General features: G+C 41.0%; 1 protein-coding gene across 1 annotated transcript in view; it reads left to right on the forward strand.

Annotated features, from left to right (window-relative positions):
- frem2a (FRAS1 related extracellular matrix 2a) overlaps positions 1-22,635 on the forward strand; it is a 61,741-nt gene that overhangs the window by 26,028 nt on the left and 13,078 nt on the right. The window contains exons 4-12 of the mRNA XM_086226289.1: positions 5,962-6,192; positions 10,413-10,538; positions 11,675-11,926; positions 18,358-18,507; positions 18,592-18,801; positions 19,069-19,266; positions 19,550-19,714; positions 19,823-20,005; positions 21,921-22,051. Of these exons, the coding sequence (XP_086082415.1) occupies positions 5,962-6,192; positions 10,413-10,538; positions 11,675-11,926; positions 18,358-18,507; positions 18,592-18,801; positions 19,069-19,266; positions 19,550-19,714; positions 19,823-20,005; positions 21,921-22,051 (1,646 nt within the window). The remainder of the gene's footprint in view (positions 1-5,961; positions 6,193-10,412; positions 10,539-11,674; positions 11,927-18,357; positions 18,508-18,591; positions 18,802-19,068; positions 19,267-19,549; positions 19,715-19,822; positions 20,006-21,920; positions 22,052-22,635) is intronic.

A 22,635-nucleotide genomic window follows, 5' to 3' on the forward strand; every position in this document is an offset into this window, starting at 1 on the left:
GCTCTCATGTGTTTGCTTCAGTTGTTATCTTTTCCTAGAAAAGTGCCTATTAGTTAGATGAGATGATGATACAGAATACTGCAAGACTGTAGAAATATGTGTACTAGAGTCATCCAATCAAATCTGTCCAGCAATATTTTGTTTTTTTGCAATATGCTGTATCAATATTCAAGCCCTTGATATTGTTTATACTGTTTCATGATACGTATCATATCGTGACAACTGTGCATGTGCTTACCCACACCTCTTCCCTTCATTAATTGCCTCATTTTGCTTTGAAATTTGTTATTATCAGATAGCTATTAAAGATGAAATATTGCAGACGAGACTGGTAGTAAAATAAATTCTTCATGCTGTTGACTTTGCAATTTTTATTTCCATGAATTGGACAGAAGAAGAGAAACACATTCTGAAACACAATTTGAAATCTGAAGAGAGGCAACTTCAAAAATTCACAAAACAATAAATTGATGTTGATGAACAAGTGCAGTCTGTAGTTATGAGCGCGCTGGATTTGAACAGTAACTATGAGATAGGTGCGAAGCTTTTCATCTGAGGTCTGTTACACACGTCACTTTTATAACTGAATGTCAGAACTTGAGCCACTGAGTCATTGTTTCATTTGAAATCCAATATGCTGCAGTCGAAGCAAAAAAAATTAAAAACATCACTTTCCTCATGCCACCTGACAGTATGTGCGGGTGTGTGGTGAGCTCATGAGGAGCGCAGTGGTACAGGGAAAAATAAAGCTCTGATTGAAATTCTAATAGAAAATAAAAGTCTGTCTGAAAAAGAAAACAAAAGGAAAAAAAGACACACACACACACACACACACACACACACACACACACACACACACACACACACAGCCATTAAGGAGACAGAAAGAAAGATGTATTTAAATGCCAACACATCGGTCCCTCACATCTACCGTGTACATTCTCTTCCCCTGCCCATACTCAGTGCACCCAGAACAGAAACCCAGCGATGTTGTCAACTTGCTGCAGTGCAAAGGTGAGCTGATGAAAGCTGGTACGGTGCCAGGTAACGGCAGAGGAGCGCTGTTACTGATGCTGCATCATATACAGGTAGAGAGCATCGGCGGGGGAAGAGAACATCGATAATCAAGGTTCAAAGACAGCTGGCATCAGTACGTGTCTTGGGTGATCCAATCAAGAAAGGATAGCTCTAAGTATGTCCCCTCCTGTCATTAGACTGTCTTGCAGCTGACCTCCCTGCTCTACATGCAAATTCAGTTTTCAGAGATCAAAACGCGTCACATGAACTGATGTGACGCATTATTAAAATAATGCAGGCTAGAACCCTCAGCTTCCCCCAGTCAAACCGAACTGCCCAAGATGTGTAGCACACTCCTATTACAAGGTATCTCAGGGCTGATTTAGGAATCAAATTCATAATTATTTTGCATATACATCTGAGTCGCCCAGGACGTATTTATGGTTAAATGGCCTCAAGGCAGCCTGGATCAATGTTGTCCAAGAGGTCTGATCTCAGTTTGTCTGCATTTACGTCAAATCACGGACGACACATGTTAATGGTCTGAGCAGTTGTGTCGTCTCCTCATCAAACTTCCTCCCAGTGCCCAAACCCATCGCAGCCTCATTTCATCTGCAGTCCTCCTCTCGTCTCCCTCTGAAGTGTGTTTTTTAAAACCCACGATTGGCTTTCGGACAGCTCTTCCTGGTTCCACCACATAGTTTAAAAGAATACACATTCCCACTGCTTATCACATCTTCATGCATACCTCCCGTCAATAACACCATAGCAAATGGTATATTTTGGTATAAATAAAGACACTCAGTGTGGTCCTTCTGCTGCTAACCTGCTTTTCCTCATCAAAGACTCCACCTCCTTTTCTTCCTGCTCCCCCACTGCCTCTTAACCCCGGGTCTCTGCTGTATTTGTCTTCTATTCCTCCTCCACTCACTCTTCATTTATTTATCTACCTTCTCCTCACCTTTCTGTTTCACTCCAGTAAAGCGCTCATTCCTGCCTAGCCTCACTCTGTCTTTATTTTCTCCCTGTGTGCATCTTGTATTTGGTTGCAGTGTGTCTGTTCCAGTTCTTCTCCGTCTCTGCCTTTGTTTTGTCACATCTTCTTTCTCTGTTCGCTTTTTGAAAGCGTCTTGTTCTCTTTCCTTTTCTTTCCTTGCATATTCATGTCTTCTTTTCTTTCTGAGTTATATAGAAATCCTGTGAGGGAAAATAAGATGGAATTCTTTCTTTTGCTCTTCTTTTTTCACTTCTTACATAAGTCAAAGCTCAATCCTAGATAACTTTTTCTACATTGTCCTTTGCGGATCTGTTGCCTCTCTGATGAGATGAATTGGGTACTGTTAACAACTTGTTCTAAAGCCTCATTATTGTTGCCAAGCACAGTAGATATTACAGCAGGAGGGAAGAGAACGTGGAGCCCGTCTGAACCTCTTTTCCAAAGTGCCTCGTCTCAGCTGCCTTGACGTAAAATGACCTTTATTGTGTAATGAGCATGCAGGTCCCTGCAATCATACACAATTGTACATTAGACAAACATCCAGAAAAAGAGTAGGAAAGGTTTGCAGCTGTGTGTGTGTGTGTGTGTGTGTGTGTGTGCGTGTGCGTGTGCGCACGTGTGCGTGTGTGTGTTTGAGTGCACACGTTCGCTGCATGGCGAGGAATAGAATATGTGTTTAAACAACAGCGGGACATTTTAGTTGGTACACATCTTGAAAGGGCTGTTTGAATTTCAGTACTTAGGTTATGGTTGGGGTTAGGGTCCGGTGGGGGTCAGTTATTCAGATGAGATGGTTAGGTTTCGTTTAAGGGGCTAGGGAATGCATTATTTTCAAGTACAAGGATGCGGGTGTGTTTTCAAAATCAATGTAGCCGTTCATTTGCGTGTAGAGACACAGAAGTGAGGGACATGAGAAATAAATCTGCGGAGATCATAAGTTCTCTGGTGGGTTCTGTCCACCTGCTGAGTGGAAACTGAGGCAACTCTTGTGCCTCGTTCCTCCAGGGAGCCGAACCAGGGTGGTGCAACCAGCCCATTGAAAGTTTCCTCTCTTTCCTTTATATGTCTGTCGTATTTGATGCACATCAACTGATCGTCATGATAGAAACATCAGATCAAAAGTTATCCCTTACAAGACAGTTCTTTCAAGTTTTTTCATCCTTTTCATTATGCCAACAGTGTTGTTTTTTTTATTCAGCGCGAGTCCTTCGCCGTATTTGCATTCTGTCATTGCCACTCCAGCCTCCATTGTCACTTGTGAAGTCGACCTTTCTCACATGCAATTCAGCACACATTTATACACATAAATAAAGGATTCACAGAGGAAATTATTCATCTATGTACATCCTAAGTAGAAGTTCTGCAGGGACATCATCAGTCAGTCAGTCAATCAAGCTTTATTCATACAGCACCCTTCAAACATAAACATGGAAATTCTAAGCACCTTAAAAGCAACTGACCAAACAGAAGAGAGTCAAATAAGAACATTTGATTTGAAGATTATGAGACTAATGTACACTTAGGGATCAAAGAAGAGATGATTAACAAAGGAATCGAGTAAAACAACCATCAAGACATGGTTAAAATATTAATGTCTAAAAATAGACAGATGAAGCCAGATTTAATAGAGGGGATTTCAATTCAAAATATTTGATTTTAGATCATCTTGAAGTTAGTTTTGGTTGTTCCTTGTGGAGAAGTTAAAAGTGAACACAAATACACTGTATGCATATATGTAAAATTCAAAGAAGTTATAGGTTCAGACCCCTCTGGGTTTATTACATTTCTGCCTTTGTCTTGCTAGTTCTTGACTTCTATGTCAACCTAGCCCAAACCTTTCTCCGCATCATGAAAACGAAACCATTTCTACTCTAACTGCCATGAAATTTGCTTTTGCTGGTTATGATCCTGATCAGTTTTTGACCCGGCTGGTCTTACACGAGCACCACAATTTCCCTTTTTACAAGAGAGCTATAAAAAGGAATTGCAGATTGCTGTGAAACATAATGAGCCCAATGCTACCCTGAGAATTTATCTTTTTTTTTTTTTTTTTGGTCTGAACTCATGAACTCCTTTAGATGTGTTTGCAGTAGTCTCAAGCAGGATGTAGATTCTGCTTGACCAGTTTTTGTCAAAGGTTAGCCAGGATAGGAGGAAATGATCACGTAGCGGCGAACCGAGAGTTGGCCTGGCTGAACTTCTATTAGAGGTGTCTTATTTCCTAGAAAGACTTCTTCCTCCAGTGTTTTGTGTTGTATCAGTGGAGCTGCAGTGAACACAAGTGACAGCAAGTGTTTTTTTCAAGCTGCTAAAAAGTAGATGAACAGTGAAAATTGAGAGATAATAATACCTTGGTGTCATGTGAAGGATTGTTGCCAACACATAGAGTCAAAAGTGAGAAACGACAGAATTGCATTACTGACAAAGATTTCCTGGGCCTTGTCTCTCTGCAGTTGTTGTTGAACATTGATCAAAGCTTGTAGAAAGAACTTTTGCTGCAGGCAAACCTCAGAAATATTGTGCATTTACTCTGCAGTATATTGAGCCAGTTAGTCTTGGCAAAAGCAATACAGCAACAAAACTAGAAGGTCACTTTGTAGAGCACAGACCTTCAAGGCCGAGGCCAGCTTCTTTTTTTGGCCATGCATGTATCACCCCTCCACCATGTTTCATGAAAGTCAGGCTGATAGTTTTTGTGTAATCCTGTCTTAAGTAGGTCACTTGGAGAGCAAAAACCTCTACTTATTCCAATATAAAACAATGCCGTTTCCCCCCACTATTTTAAGAAGATATACCACAAAATTAAAGAGGCTGCACTCATCCACCAAGTTTTGTGTGAATCAGGCTGGTAATATTTGCGTAATCCTGCTAAATGATACACAGACACGGATGAAAACATAATCTCATTGGTGAAGGTAATGAACCTAGAAATTCAAAGTATGAAACACACACACACACACACACACACACACACACACAAACACACACCACACAAGGTTAGTTTCTGATCATGAACTTCCTCTCTACTTTGGATAATGACTCAAGGTCCTCTGTGTAAGCGTGTTCGTTTGTAATCCTGCATGCGTGATTATTTACAGCTTCAATTGTCCATACAATAGCCAGCTCTGACATTTCACCATGTGATCTAGTGTATCCGGACTCCCCTGCATGTGCCCGTCACCTTCTTTTTTTTTCTCTCCATAGCATTTTGAGTGTCTGGAAAAGGAAACAAAGTCTTTTTTTCTTTTTCAGGGAAAGACACGCTGTTGGTTTGATTCTACTCGTGAATTTAGACTAAAGAAGATGGTTAGAGTATATCCAGATATGTTATATAATATGACTCATAGCACCAAGGTTCCCTTGATGTTTTTGATGTAAGATCCAGGAGGGGCAGTAAGCTCTCGTGCTTCGTGTATCGATGAGTACAAAATTTAGATGGATCATGAAGTGAACTCCCCTGAAAGAACTATTATGAAGGAAATGGGGGATATTTGAAGAAAAAAGGAGGTGATACACACACACACACGCACACACACACACACACACGCACACACACACACACGCACACACACACACACACACACACACATATATACAAATAACCTTTGGGACTCAAGCATGGCAGCTAATCCATTTCAGTGAGGTAGAATCTGCTTATTTAAACGCTCCAGTTGCAACTTAATTTCACACATTCCTGAGGCTCTGTAAATGATGACTGTAGAAAAACAGATCCAGTGCTCCTTTTGTCACCACTCTCAGAGCAACATTAAAGGGTGTTAAAATCTGATCTGTTTTTTGACTGTTTTCTTCTCTGGTCTCACTCTTTCATGTTGACTTTCTTTGTTTTGACTATACTTTATCTGTCCTGTTTTTTTGTTTTTTGTTTTGCTTTATTACTCATCCGGTTTCTTCTTTTCTTTCCATCCATGTCCATCCATGTGTTTCAGGGATTGGCACCGAGGATGGAAGTGCAAAGAAGGATGAGGATTTCAAGGGTAAGTCCCAGAGGCAGGTCCAGTTCAATCCAGGGCAGACCAGGGCCACCTGGCGGGTTCGGATCCTGACTGATGGGAAGTACGAACAGGCGGAGACCTTCCAAATTTTGCTGTCAGAACCAGTGATGGGAGTGCTGGAGTTCCCGGCCACAGCGACCGTTGAGATCCTGGATCCCAATGATGGTCAGTACCAAACGTCACATATATGCACCATCCACAGATGTCTTTAGGGTTTGTATCCTCAATAATTTTCTGATTCATTAATGTTGGAGGTACTATTTGTCCAAATTTAAGTTTTGTTTTTTTTTTCACAGGATTTTTCTTTCTTGAGGAAACTCAGAATATTAAAATTATTAGATTAATTTTGGTGTGTAGATGTGTATTTTCTTTTTAGAATATGTTGAAATTCATCACAAATTACATTGTGTCACAACTATAATTAAACATTTCCCCCTAAAGGAACATTATTTGAAATGATTTAACATCCTCCGAATATGTGGTGCACTTACCTTTTCCAGGTTGTGGGCCACAAGCAAACTCATAATTTGTTGTTAAAATGCTTTTGTCTGTATTCTGCTGTCTGTGCTGCCTCTTCCATTTTTTTTTGAATCCATAATTCATTTGTGTCAAACTCCTGCACAAAGTCACACTTTGTTTTTTTGTTATTTTTACAAAAAAAAAAAAAAAACTGCCAAAAAACGATTTTATATTAGTTATTATTTGCTCGGTCATTTGATTTGATTTGATTTAATAAATCTGACAGGCCAAGTCTTTTGTTGACAGTGGTCCAGTTAAATGGCCTCGATGGATCCGTACTTACAGCTGCAACTGTGCTCTCACAGAAAGTGACATAACTGAGCTCAAAGTGAAAGCAATAGCAGCCACACGCTGTCCGACCCTATAGGCAGACCGTATGGCAGATTGATGTGAGTGTTCACTTCAGCCGCCTGAACAGAGGAATCGACAGCAGATATAGGTTTCTAACACTAACAGTGCACACCGCCTCAAATCTCAACTGCCACTCAGCATTCACTCAAATGAATAACTCACACCTCTTTACTGTATCTCATTTGCTCTGTGAAAGCATCGCTCGACAGGACATGCACACAGAATGAAGAAAACATCCACATACAAATGGCCTCCCGCAGATGGAGACGAGGCCTTGTCTGGTCTGTCTTAAAGCTCAAAGATGATGAACACAGTTTTGACAATATAGCCCGTAGACATTATTTTCCTTGCTGTTGTGTGTCTGCACTCACGACACATACTGAACTCTGTGCTTCACATGAGACAAAACACTATAATAATGGTTATAGTTTACCAATATTATCAAGCAAAATCAAACATTTCATCGGTGTTAAGAAGCACTTTGGATGCCATTCCTCTAAAGCGTGGATATTGCTGTTAACAGTATTTTTCAGGCCCTCGTGTTTATGTATATAAACTGACTGGCTCTTAAAAACACAATGTATTGTTTTTAATCTGCCATCTTCACTCTTCGAGTTATTTGTGCCTGTAATGAAATACTGGAGTTGTTCTCTTCTGGCGTTATTCTTCTGCAGCTTTCTTAATTTTATGTTATTCTATTCTTCTGTGCAACTTCCCAGTAATTGTAGATGTTCCACAAAGATGGGAACACCGAAGCCTCCATTACAATGACACAACACTCTCAGCACTCTGTTGTTTGTCTTCCTGCTCTCTCTTTCCATCACTCTGTCTTACACCCCCGCATCACTATCACTCACCCACTCATTCGCCATGTTCTTCCCCTCTTTCAATCTATCCTCCCCTGTGGGTTAATTATGGCGTGTATGGAGGACAGGGGCTGGTTTGTTTTCTGTCATCTCTAAGGATTGTCTAATGTGACAGAGATGTGCCACTCTGTTCTCTAATGGGCCAGTGAAGCTTTAGCTATGCCTGTGGCGTTAGCTGTACTCCAACTTCTCTCTCTAATGATGAAAACTGGCTTTGTCTGGTCTTCTGGTTAGCCTGGAGATGTCTTCCCCAGAGGATGTGTCAGCAAGGCTAATATCAGCTTTAGAGGGCGAGAGAGGATCACTAAGCTTTACCCGCAAGTGTTCCAAAATTAACAAAAGCATAACAAGCGGACTTTGTTCAAACGACATGGACGGTCTCTGTTTATCTGTGCAAATGCCTGAAGCAGGTTTGGTGTTGTTTTTCTTTCCCTCGTAACAGCCCTTTGTATTAGCATGTCTCTACTTTGATTAATAATGAGGAGTGGGTTTGTCTTGTAGTGTTTGCCTGTGGTACCGTACACCCACACTCAACGCTGCAGCAACTCTGCTTCATTACAGGGTGTGATGTGGCCTAGCTTTACCCCCTCTGCAAAACTGTTGGACTTTTTTATATATCTAATCCATACAGAGCGCTGTTTAAAAATGAAGGTAGACGCCTGCAAGGAGAACAAGGACCTGGCTTGCAGTCACAATCTCTCTCGCTTCTTTACAAGGACATTGTACCAAAAAGCTTGTACCGACCTATTCCACTAAACAGGTTTTTTTTTTTCTTGTAATTTTTTCAAGTTTCGTCTTGAAGCAAAAATCAGAAGTAGAGTTACTCGCTTACGTTGTTTCAAGAAGCTTTGTTTCAGTTTGGTATGGACTCCTTTCATGCTGTTACCTCACCATCAGAAGTCAACCCTTCTGCTATCTAAAGAGAGCTAAACTCATTTTCTGGTGATGAGAGATTACGTCATCTCATTACCTCGAGAAAAATGACAATTTCTTCAGATGGCATTCGAGACCCTGATAGAATTACAGTCTGATCATTTGCTGCAGTTTTCATGTCGTCATCTACAGCACTAATGAATGAAATCATCCTGTAAAAAAAAAAAAAAAAATTGTCATAACTAACGTGTGATAACATCAAGATAACGTTAAAATGGAAACGTAAATAAAAGCAGTGTCAGCCTCAGCTTCCACAGTTAGGATGGAAAATGACTTGAACATATTTTATCTGATGCTTATAACCAGCATTACAAGCTGGTCAATAACAGAGACATTTTAGGCATTAACAATAACCCCCAAAAAAAGCTCTTTTGTACCTTTTCTCTTGATCAGGTTCAAGAACACACTGTTTTTTCATGTTTTTTTTAATTTTCTACACCCGCTGTATTTCTTTTTCTTTCCCATGAATGTTTTAAAACGTATTTATTTCCCTTGAAGAGTTGAACTTGACCCACTTGGCTGAAAATTAGCTCTCCTCAGTCTTAAAGTGATTTAGAGGCACTGGAAGAGTGTGAAGAGAAATGTGAGATGCTGAGGTGTGCATTATATGTGAGGCGAGAGAGGGGAGTGCTTGTGTGTGTGTCTGTCTGTGTGGGGAATAGGTAAGTAGTGGACTCAAATCGCCTGCTATGAGTCCCGGTAACCCCCTGGGGAGTGACAGATTGTGGGCAGCAGAAGAAAAGGAGAAATGGATGAGAGGGGGAGAAGATTGAGAGGAGTACGAACGATTTAGGGAGACTTACTGTAAGAGAAGAGAAACGTTTGACCCCCTGCAGTGGTTAAGATGATTTTATGTTGATGACTTCATCCCAGAAACTCGCCTCAGGTGGTGGGCTGAGGTGGTGATCTCCTCTTTATGCTGGGTGTTGAATCCAATATCAAAATCTTTTATTCACACGCTGGAGCACTCACTATTTTAATACAAGTTTTTGTTGCACACGGGTTCTAAAAATTCAAATATTCATTCACAAAGAGAGAAAGAAAGAAAAACACAACGAGTTCTGGGACAAGCGGAAAGTCTCTCTGTTAAAATGTTTATTGCTCCCTGTGCATCAGCAGACTATATCTCTCGTGTTTATTGTCTCTGTTATGCCATTTAAGTTTGTTGTTTTGATAAATTATGTTTTTACTAGCGGTTGGTCTGAATCATAATCTCCTCTCCGCGATGGAGGGATAAGTTGAGTGAGAGAGAGAGAAAAAAATACTTAAAAAACAAACAGAAACAGTTTGGCTGACCCTTGTAGAGGAGTCTCAGCTGATTCACTCTGCCGGATGAACGAGGAGAAGCTAGCATTAGTAATTTTCTGTGACACACCAGGAAGCAAAAATAAAAAAATAAAAAAAACCATACCCCAACAACTTGCGGAGAGGTCTCTTTGAAGAGCACCTCTGGAAAACTGATGGAGAGTTATTTTTGAATATGAAGAAGCCCACTGCAGGACCACCACTTCAATAGACCAGAATAATAAAAAAAAATGTCAGCTGTGGCTCACTAATGCAGAGCTAGAACAAAAGCCGTATCAGTCCTTAATGGCCTAATGTACTATGGGTTATTTTGCAGATTGTCGTACATATCATTACCCTTTTCTTTGTACCTCTCCCTTTCTCTCTCCCTCTCTCTCTCTCTGTTTCTTTTTCTTCCTCTCTTCAAAACAGAGTCGATTGTGTTCTTTCCTGAACAGATCCTCTCAGTAGAGGAGGATGTCGGGGAGCTTTTCATCCCAGTGCACCGCAGCGGAGACATCAGCCAGGAGCTCATGGTGGTCTGCTACACTCAGCAGGGTACGGACTTGTCTTTTCTCACCTCATCTAACCTGTTTGCTCTCAGTGCCCCCCTACCGGAGCTCATGCCCATCTAGCTGCTGGTTTTCCCAGTAAAACCAGTCCTATCTGTCTATGGAGAGGAATTAAAAATGCATTGCATGGAGCTCAAATGATATAAGTGTCCAAAATGTGAACAGCATCACAACTTGAATACATTTAATAGAGAAGACCCTCGCAACACATCTAGCAATACGCAAATAACTCTTTTTGTACATTTATCTTTTTGTTCCTGATTATTTGCAGCGAGCCTCACCTTTTGTCTTCATTTTGGATTTTAGATCTTTATTAGTTTAATGTAATGTTAATGTATGCGTGTGAATGGTGAATCAAGCGCACCTGTCACACCTCTCCTGTTCGACAGTGGCGCTGAAAGAGCAGCGATTCACAAGCAAATTTGCATTTTTTTCACAAATCACGTGCCCACAAGTGGTATCGTACTTGGCTTTTAGCCCGAGCCCATAATTTGCATTAGTTTATCATAATTAAAAACATGCTTCCATGTAACCTCCACTGTCTTTGTGATCACTCACGAGAACATTCAACTAATTATTTACAGCTGATGTGTGAAAAAAATGTCAGCCTCGACCTTTTCCTCATGCAGTTAAATCTCACAAAATAAAATTGAACAAAAACATGAAGGAATAATTCATACAGCGCAATGAAGGCACTACTGTTGAATTTCAGAAGGTTGCTCCGCAGGTTTCATTTTAACACAACAGCAGGGGGTGGACTATTGTGCTCAGGCTTTAAAACTAATACACTGGCTAACCCGATGGCCTGCTGTAATGAAAGGTCAAACATTCACTAGTTACAATGGCTGCATAAATGATCTACTTTTAATTACGCTGAAAGGAAGAAATGCATCTCTCATGAAATATGACATGTTTATTTGTGTCGCTGATGTCTCTAATCTCCATCACGCTCATTTTCACATCAAACTCAAGTGTGTGTGAGTGTGTAACCATAATGAAGCGGTTCCCTTAGAGATGCTCCCGAAGCTGATAATTCATTATGTTATAGACAGCAGATGCATTTGTTTGCGCTCTCTGCCGCACCTGCAACCCTTTTCAACCTCATACCTCGTCCATCTAAAGGTTCCGCCTCAGGAACGGTTCCCACCACTGTCCTGTCTTACTCGGACTTCATCTCCCGCCCGGAGGAGCACAGCAGCATTCTTCGATTCGACAAGGGTGAGAGGGAGAAGCCGTGCCGGGTTGTGATCATCGACGACTCTTTGTATGAAGGAGAGGAGAGCTTTAATATCACTCTGTCACTACCTGTGGGGGGGCGACTGGGTCAACACTACCCCACCATCAGAGTCAACATCTTGGAGGATGCGGATGATGGTAAGACACCCTGATGTGGAATCTGTGTGTAGACCAGAAGGTCAGTTATTAATTAGCTGTGTTTATGAAGTTCCTTCCTTCAATTCTATTTTCAGGGATTCGGTGGATCACCGTTAAGTTCTATTAATTATTCTGTTAATGTGATGTTTCCAGATCAATTTCCACAAGGTGTTATGTCTCCAAAAGAATCTGTTCTGGGTTTGTGTGAGGTTAAAGATTAAAAAACATACACAGGTAACTTTTTAATTAATCAGATTTACAAACTTGTTGAGTGAAGACTGTTGGAAGCACCCTGAAATAAACCCTGCACCCACGGATGAAATCAAACTTTCTTCTCGCTGTCAGTCCGACAGTTTTTAATTACAGTCCTGACTCACCACACAGCAGTCCAGTGGGATTACATTATTACTACATGTCCCCGGTCCACTTTCATCATGTTACACTGCCACATGGACAAAATAGATAATGTCTTCTGAAAGGTAGATAGATGTGAGGAGGACATGGGACAAATACGCCTGCTGGGAAATACCTATTCCAGTCTACAGGCGTCCCCCATCATCTCACTAGACTGGATTGATTTGTTTTATGGACTAAGAGAGATTAAATGCCTCTGCTCAGGTTGTTTTCTTAAATGCCAGACTCTAGATTGTTAGATTAAATGTCATATTTTTTCTAGACACAGGGGAGCATTGCTTCAACAAATTTGGGCCAAATACCAAGTATCTTTTAAAGTTACTGAGCTCACCGCTTTGGGAATGTTTACACACAAAGATGTTGTGACACTGACAGTCTGTGTCCTTGTTCTTATGTAGACCATCGTCTTGACAACATTTGCATCACAGTGAAGTGAAAAGCAAAGGAAGCATCAGTTAAAAGCGTTGAATGAATTTGCAAAAAAAAAGAAAAGTTGATATTGCATAAGAGTTAAAAAAAATAGAAATAATGATAATAGTAAGCTGGCATCAAACACAAACAATATCAACGGCCGGAGACAATCTAGCAAACAGGTAGTGAACAACATGGAGTGCTTGTACTGACAAGACTGACTGAATGATTGACAAGGTGATTGACAGGTGATTAGGGACTGGCAGGAAGTACAGCCGACAGAAGTACACGCACAAGCAGCGGCCAGAGTGCAGCCCCTCCACCTATAGTTCAGTGCGTATCAGCTTTATAGTTTTTGCAAAAACCTGTTGACAGACTGACAACAACGCCCCTGAAAACATGACCTACTTGATGGAGGAAGGGTAGCAGGAAGAGAAGATAGCAATTAGTCTAGCTGGTTCATCTGAGTTGTCACAATTACACCACTGGATGGTAAAATCTACTGACATTTGAAGACTCAGAAGATAAATCAGTACACCAGTTTGAAAGTCTAATTGACTAAGTTCAGCCGAGTGTATGTGTTTGTGTGCTCTGAGTTTACTTTTTCATCCTTTCCCTCCTGGTGCTCTCTGTTGTTACATAAGAAGAGATGAAAACAATTCTATCTCACATTCTGTCATGGGAAATCAGTCTGCATTTCACTGCCAACCTCTGTCGAGTCTGTTAAAGGTTCATGATGCTCGGTAACCGGTTGTTACCACTGGGTCAGTTCATCACAGTACATTTAACTCTCGGGGCTACACTTAAATGCAAAGCCAAACGGAAGTACCAGGGTGTGTGTTTGCCACTTGTTAAATCTTAAAAGAATGAAAATTATGTTTGCAAACATTCAGCTGTCTCCCCCTATTTTTTTCTGTTTTGATTTCTCAATCGGTTAATCATTCGTAAATTGTTTTGGGCACAAAAGCATTTTGACAGGGAGGAGATGTTCATTGCGCTCGTAATGGAAGACAAGAAACTATTTACAACAAGTTTAGAGAAACAAACTATTATGGCAAATTGAATGTCTGTATGTGCGTCTGTGTGTGTATGTGCGTCTGTGTGTGTATGTGCGTCTGTGTGTCTGTCTGTGTGTGTGTGTGTGTGTGTGTGTGTGTGTGTGTGTGTGTGTGTGCGGAGACATCTGGGGGCTAGTTAACAAGGAACATGACACACTGTCTGATTTTGACTAAATTGTCAGAAGACTTCAGTCGTGGAACCGAGTTCAAAGAAATGGAAATGTGTTTGTGAAAGCCCGACTCCAGTGAGAGGTTATGTGTCATTTCCAGCCTCCCAGAGGATAATACACCGTCTGACAGAGCTCTAATACCTGCACCCAGGCAGCCAAACCGCCTCAACTCACTCAGGCAAATAGCAAAACAACAGCTACAACTCTCTACCTGAACTTGTGTATGTCGCTGCCTGCATCTGCTCTGAATGCATGCTTGTGTGTGTCTGTGCACACCCAGTTAACTTTAGACCTCAAATTCTGCATCAAAGGTAAGTGGTGAGAAAAGCACTTGAGAAGCTCTAAGTGTAACTGCTGGTGCTCACTAGCCCCATTTTTCCTTCCCCCAGGTCAAAGTCAAGTTCAGTCTGCTGCTCCCTTTTCCATCTATTCCTCCACTCTCTCTCTCTCTCTCTCTCTCTCTCTCTCTCTCTCTCTCTCTCTCTCACAGCTTCTCTCACTTTAGCTGAAAGAAAGCCCAGGGGTGTCTGCTAGATTTAGTGCTTTATCAGATTAAACTCTACAGTACCTGTCTCCCCGAGTGTTGCGCTCTGCATGACTGCACACTATGACTCAAAGTGAGTGTTGTCATCTCCTTGTACCCTACCAAGGAGAGAGGACGCTGGGGCTTTCTCACTCGGGTGCATATGGCTACAGCTGAGTTTGGAGTATTGAAGATTAGCTCAGAATATTTCATGGAAACCAATTCCTTCATTTCAATGTTAGGACAACCATACTCTTGGTCACACTCCCAAAGCAGCAGAGTTGCTCACTAGTTTGCAAATTATTGATAACGTTGGGAGGTGGTGATATTTTGCCCTTTTGGAAGGAGATCGTAATATCAAAACTTGACATGACACACTCCTCTTCAGGGGTCATTGCTACATAAAACAACTTTATTATCCATTTTCCTCAATATTCCACATATCCTCAAATATAATGCTGCCAGACTTAGTCTCTAGCACCTTCTTCATTCAATTCTTTAAATGAGGAACACGTTGAATGACCTTTTATACAGTCTTTATCTTAAAATCGTAAGTTAGTTGTTGCGTTACCTCTAGATAATTAAGGTCAGGTTAATTTGTGTTGTAGTATCAAGAAAATAAAAGGCAGATTTCTCTAGATAAGGATTTGATTAGCCTGTTCTCATGAGAAAATACTAGGTTGTTTACCTGCATGCTGTTATGTATATCCTTGCGTAGGAAGTGATCAGGAGTGTCACGCCAGTGCGCGCAGACTTGAATATTGTACCAACAGATGTAAATGGAAAATGTCAGATCAAGGAGTTCCCATGATTGATCAACACATCAGAGAAAATCCAGATCAGTCCTGATCATTTAAGAGAAGGCTGTCGCGTTTCTGACAGCCGAGGCAGTTGTCTTGATGGGTGATCAAATGAACTCATTGTCAAGGTCTCCCTAATTAACTCGTTATCATGAAGAAACAAGTCCTTTGTCTTGTGATAAACAAAAGGGCTCAGCCTTTTGTTTTCTCTACATAACGAGACGAATTAACCCGTTATCACAAGAGAGTTAGCCTCATTATCTCAAGATAATGCAGTAAGTAACTTGTGATCCAGAGATAATGGCATTTAAGAAGTAATTACCAGTATTGCAAGCTCTCGGCTTCTGTCGGAAAATGTAAACAAAGAGTACACTGATTCAAACGAGTGGGAAAAAATCTATATTTTTTTTCAATGCATAAGAATATCGCAGCATTTCAAATCTCGAGGTTGCAACTGTTCTTGAATCTTTCAAAGTGAAGAAATGTCTACTTGTAAACCTCCTGGGAGCCGCTATTATTGATGAGGAGTAAGTAGTTTCCACATTTCTTTACAGACATATTGCTTGCTCAAGTGTGTTTTCCCACTATCATACATCCACTACTGCTACATCGAGTTCTTTTCTTTTTTCTTTTCTTTTTTTTAAATCAGAGCAATAAAGCCTAGTGAATATATTTCCAAAGCTAGATTCTCTCATATCTGCTTTCAAATGAAGGCTTTGGGAAACAAGGGAATAAAAAGGATGTTACAGTCTTTCTTAAATAACAAGTGGCCCATCTTTAGAGGACAGCTGAGAATTCTCTATAAACTGTATTTAAAGGTGCAGTGACACACAAATGGCTCTGTACCCCACACATGCAGTAATTATCACAATTTGGCTCTGCAACATCTCCAATCCTCACACACGTGCGCACACACACACACACACACACACGCGCGCGCGCATACACTTCAGAGTGTTAAAACACAGGCGTGGCCCCAGAGGGGGTGAGAGGATGGAGCTCTTGCTCGTCAATCATCACTCAGCTTCCTCTGGTGGTATCAAGAATTCATCGTCCCTGGGAGCAGTCGAGACATGTGCGAATGCAGACGTGTATGTTAGCGCTCGGGCACCTCTGTCTGCACTGAAGGAATGCGTCCCAGATCACTTACGTAGTGTTTAAAGACATGAAGCATCATTCCTATAATCATCCTACAAAAAGCACTTATTTACCAGCTCGCCATTTACACAACATAATTTCCCCTCGTACCCCTCATATAACCGCGACTTCTGCTAAGTGCAGAAAAGTGTGGAGGAGGAAAAGGTGGAAGAGGAAGATAGATGCATTGAAGAGACATCTTTAAATGGATAAAGAAGACGCGGGCTTCACTTGATGTCTAATACTCTCTGGATATTGTGGCCCTGGGCTGTCACTTATTCTGTCAAGTTGAGAGTGAAAATATAACTGCAGGAAATGTCCTCAGTCTCTTAGTTATTTACACAGTGCTGTATCTGCTCCAGTTAACGTATAGCAATAAAACACACAACACTTCACATATTACTTTAGTAAATTCTTGCAGAATGATCATAATACAAAAATGTAGAAAAATGAATAAATAAAAAAACAAAAACAATCCTCGGACTGCTGGAGTGTTTGATCCTGATGAAAATAATAATAACATGCGTACTATTTTTGGATTTGTGCCAGATTTTAAAGCCATGAGTCAAGAGAGAGAGAGAGAGAGAGAGAGAGAGAGAGAGGGCATAGCAAAGCGAAGATGTTTTAATCCCGTCAGTTGTTTTAACATTGACGGGGAGGTTTGTGAAGGATGTAGCTGCTGCCTCAGGAAACAATGCCAGTTCAAACAACCCTTTGAGCAGTCTAGGAGGGCTACCGAATTCTCTCTGTCTCACCATCTCGCTCCACAACACCCTCTCTCTCTCACACACGTAGGGCTTGTTTTTCAGTGCTAACTGTATCTTTTTTTTTAGATATACTTTGTGGTCTCTGTCAGAAGAATGGTAACAATGAGGTAGGATGAGAGGCCAGGAAGAGGTGGAAAGGTCAGGCTTCCCTGCAGTTTAACTTCAGACTAATGGGCTTTCACAGTTTGACCTCTGCGTCCGGCTGGCTTTACAAATGAATTGTGGCAGACCGTGGGTGGCGGCTGACAAGTCTAATGTTACCACAGGTGCACGCTTGAGGAGATAAGACAAGTAACATTCATGTTAGTTATTGTTTGGCAAAAGTGAACAAATAATTCCTTTGGAACGGACCCTTTTTTTTTTTTTTTTTTTTTTTTTTGTAGTGTTTGATAAGTCCTGGGTCAGACTGTCCAGCATCAGACATTCTCATTCTTCTACCACGATAGGCGCAGAGCCGCATACACGACAGCCAACAAATGAACACCAATTGAATCTTTTGGGGTCTTTCTTGAATGTAAGCTGTGAGATGACATGATGAATGAAGTCGACTTTGAAAATATGACATGAAGAAGAATGCCATAATGTACAAGCAGGATATAGAATCAGTGTCTTAAAATCTGTAAATTCTCATTGTAGAAGAGACTGGCTATAATTCAGAGCTTACCCACATGTATCAGCTCCACTGAAGCGTTATGGTGGAAGGAGTAGTTCCGCTCGCCACTCGTGTGAGTTTTACCTATGTAAGTCCAGATTTTAAGGATATTAGTGTAGTTCTCTGAGATTTGTCACTTTAAAGTTCACATGCATTTACAGTCAGAGGGATTTTCTTTGATGCCATGCACGAGCTCCTCCTCAGGTCGTCATCGTTTGCTTTGGATAAACTCATTAGCAACAGTTCTTAGAAGTCTTCACAGAACAGCTACTTTAATGTGGTCAGCATACAGGGTGATGTTCAGTGACCATAAACAGAGAATGTGTTTGTCAGCTGTGACACGTCGTTTGTAGAGATGAGTAACGGAGCCGTAGACAGCATCGATACCCTGATGCACAAGAGCCCCTAAGATCAAAGCAGCATCATAACAGGGGAAATAATGAATCATACATAGTTTTTGTTGTTGTTGTTGTTGAATTGTGCTCCCTTTGCTCCTCAGCTCCAGTGTTTTACTTTGGAGAGGTGGAGTATCACGTGGATGAGAGTGATGGATACGTGGAGGTCAAAGTGTGGAGGACTGGAACTGATCTTTCCAGGACTGGAACTGTCACTGTTCGCTCTCGCAAGGCCGAGCCTGCCTCTGCAGAAGGTTCGCTATTTAGTATGAAGTATTTGCTCAGCATCTCATCGTCATCTTTTCAAACAGACATCACTCTCTTTGCATTTCCTGCAGCCGGCATTGACTACGTGGGCATCAGTCGTAACCTGGACTTTGCTCCAGGCGTAAGCATGCTGACGTTCAGGGTCAATATTCTGGATGACCTGGGACAGCCAGAGTTGGAGGGGACTGAGACCTTTGACTTGGTCCTGCGTATGCCAGTGAACGGCATCCTGGGAGAACCTGGGAAAGCTACAGTCTTCATCAATGACTCTGTGTCAGACTGTAAGTAAACCTCGGTCGCCATACAGGAGAAATGCCATCCATCATGTTCCTTGAACCTCACTTTATCACTGAGAGATAAAATATAAAGTCATAGCCTAGGATATAGCCTTTGTTCATTTGAGATTTGAATTGTCACTTCTCTAAAACTGTCTTGTCAGTTTAAATATTGTCAGCGTTCATTCAGAAAACATCAAGTTGTTTGATTTGCATTTTGAAATCAGTTTGTTGTCTTTGTCATATGACTACAACTCCCCTGCTGTCTTGCAGTGCCAAAGGTCCATTTCCGTGAGCCAGTGTACACCGGAGAGGAGCATGACGGCCAAATCATGGCGACTGTGTACCGCAGTGGTGACATCAGATTCAGATCTACAGTTCGCTGTTACACCCGTCAGGGTTCTGCACAGGTCACCACTGACTTTGATGAGCGACCCAACACGGATGCATCTATCGTCACCTTCCTACCTGGTACCTCCGTCATCACACCAATCATCACACATGTTGATTTTAACATGCGAGCACTGACGCCGTTTTAATTAAATACACTTTATTTTAGATCAACGCTACCTCAAAGTGAAACCACTTCCCCACACATTCCTTACTTTATATCTCTGAAATGTGTGCAAACAGAGGAATGCAAAACCACTAAATAAATAAGGTTTTACATGCTGTTGTATACGTGTTGTCTTTCCTGTCTTCTGCCTCTAATGTTTGACATGTTTAGTCATTATCATCTAATTATTCACTGTAGGTGAGTCGGAGAAGCCATGTTCTTTGTCCATAGTTGACGACACGCTGTACGAGGATGTAGAGGAGTTGCGGTTGGTCTTAGGGAACGCGAAAAGCGACTCACAGTTTGGCGCATCAGTGGGAGCTCTGAATGAGACGCTTGTGAAAATCAAGGACACGGCTGACAGTAAGTGAGACGTGGAGAGCAGGGACAGATCAAGTGGTGAAATAAGAATAAACCGATCCAGTTTTGTTCGGCATTTGATTCTACAATCCTCCTTTCTCTGCACCACAGAACCTATCATCCGTTTTTGGGAGAGCAAGTTCAGCGTTAGTGAACCCAAGGAGGCAGGCGCCACAGCAACTGTGAGGATCCCTGTTGTACGAGTGGGTGACACATCAAAGGTGTCTGTTGTTCGGGTTCACACCAAAGACGGGTCAGCTGTATCAGGAGAGGACTACTACCCCGTGTCTCAAGGTAATCCTTACATACGTATTCTTATGATCCTCGTCTTTTAAAAGTCAGCAAAACTGGTTTACAGCAGCATTTCTCAACAAAATAAATAAAAATGAATCAGTGCCGACTTGTAATCATCACTTGATGATATGACTAAAAAATAATGCACACTTGGTTTACCACAGAAAGTATTAGCGCCAGGGATGAGGAAAAAACTAAAGGAGAAAGATTTTTACTTTGCATGTCATGAATAAACTCAAAATAAAAATGTGACATTTTAAGATTAAAGTCAACTACTCACCTGCAGGCGTCAGGGAATGCATCTCCAAGTTGTCTTGTGTAGAGAGATTGATGACATTGTAATTCAGAATCAGGTTTAGTGACAAGGACATTCTTTCTTTTTCAGTACACGAACATACTGATGTAATAAGTAAAAGGACTTTCAAGAGATTGTGCTGAAATGTGCATCTGCTGAAGAAGGAGAAACCACAAAATTGACATGTGCAAGAGATCAATAGTTATTCTAGAGTGCAATACAGTGAAGAAACATGATAAAAAAAAACTTTAAAAAAAAAACTTAATGGGGTTGATTGATTCCTGAAGGTTTGGAGCTCAAATGTTCCAGGCATCTGGGACACAAGCATGACCGTTGCTAAGGTCCCTGCACGATCTTGCAATATAACATCTAGCATAGGGTATGATAACTTCAATGTTTCAAATGAATTCTCAACATTTTGACTTTATTGTGCAAAATACCAAAAGAAATGTTGCCCCTTCTTTCTTTTGTCAGCCTAATACTCCTCTGTTGTTTACAAGCTAATTTTGAAAGAATGGAAACCAGTGGATGCATCTAAAAAATCCCACTCCCCTGCAGATGAGAAGAAAGGAGTGTATGCAAATTGCTCTAAATAGGTTAAAACACTCCAAGCCACTTCTCTGTAGTCCTTTAACAAACATGCTAAATGCATTTCTCACCACATAAAACCGCATCCAATTCCTTTTCTAAATGAAACACCTTGTCACTGTCATTGTTAACATCTGCTTTCAGACTTTGAAGTTGTCTTTCATTGTGCTATCAGGCAGACATCACTTCACCACTGGTGGTCAAAAAAAAAATCTTCTGGTATGATACTGTCGCTGGCCTGGAGGTAGCCTCCATTTTTCTGATGTATTTCTTTCAACTATTAAGATGTTTATGACAAGTGTGAAACAAGGCTCCCCATAGGAAAAGTTAAATTAATGAAAGTGGAAATTGAGATTTATTTTGTTGAGGGTCTTTGATTTTTAATTTCATTTGAAATGGAGAAAAGGTAATTTCTGCGAAAGTCCAGTGGCGGTCAAGTAATATTTAATTGAATTTCAATAGTCTCCATGCTTTGTCAGCAGGGTGAAACCCTCCATCGTCTATCCATATTCAGCTGTGAGCACAGTGAACACTTCTAAATCAAGGCTGGAAATATTCATGAAAACTTTCAATCTATTCAAATTACACCTGCCCCCCTCCCCCCTCCAATCCCACCCCCACCCCACCCTGATCAAGTAGTACAAATATCCCTGCAGTTTTGAATCATTGAATTTCACATTTTGCTTGACATTTTTCTCAGCGCAGCACATTTCTAATGCAATGCTAGTACCTCACAAGGAGATGGAGCACCTCTGACACCTTGCAAATACAAACCTGCGATGCTCTTTATTTAAGAGATATTTTCTTCTGAGGTAATAAAATATGAATGGGTTAACCTTTGACGGGTTTCATTTCAGTGGAAAATTCATTTCACAAATCTTGGCCTTGATGTCATCTGCCTATTTTTATCACTACGAAAAAAAAAAAACATATCACAAACCAAAGCCACGGAAGTTGCCAGAGGCGTCTTTCCTCAAAACTGTATCATGTGTTTTAAGTCATAATTGTGTGTCTGTGTGTTTGCGTTTGTAGACATCGAGTTCAAACAGGGCGATAAGGAGCATGTGGTGGAGGTGGAGGTGTTGTATGATGGGGTCAGAGAGATGAGAGAATCCTTTACGCTCCACCTGAAGCCTGATGAAAACATGGTGGCTGAAACTCAGGTCAGGAACGTGTTCATCGCCAACACTTGGAAAGTTTCATCTTAATGACAAAGAAATGAAAAACTTTTTATCACTTCAGATTTGACCCATATTCATCCAGGTCAGTCCCGCTGAGATCAAGGAACTCTTTGACATGAGTATCCCAGCCCTGACAACAGCACCACTTTACTGTGGCTGCGGCCAAAAGAGCGAAAACATTTCATACTAAATAATAGATAATCCGAGACAAAAACGGTGAGCAGAAGAAAAGAAGCCGAGCAGAAAAAGAAAGGCTTGACATCAGCAATGACCGAGATTTTCATATTCATATACATTCACTTAGGGGTGATTTTTTACCTTATTCTCCAACAGCAACCTATAAAATTACAACAATATGCCCAATTCCAATAATATTCTTACAAATCAAGCTAAACCTGTTCGTAATACGGCTGGATACTGTGATCACACAGGTCCTCTCAAAATACTACTAGTCCTAATGACAGGTAGCAAAAGTACATGCGTTCTTTCTGTAAGTAGAAGTACAGATATTTGTGTGTTGTTGTTGGATTTTTTGTTTTGTTTTTAAAGAATCTGATAAAATAGCC

Source organism: Aulostomus chinensis, chromosome 15, assembly GCF_037954235.1.
Source record: "Aulostomus chinensis isolate RoL2024-O1b breed Wild chromosome 15, RoL_Achi_v1.0, whole genome shotgun sequence".
Classification (NCBI taxonomy): Eukaryota; Metazoa; Chordata; class Actinopteri; order Syngnathiformes; family Aulostomidae; genus Aulostomus; species Aulostomus chinensis.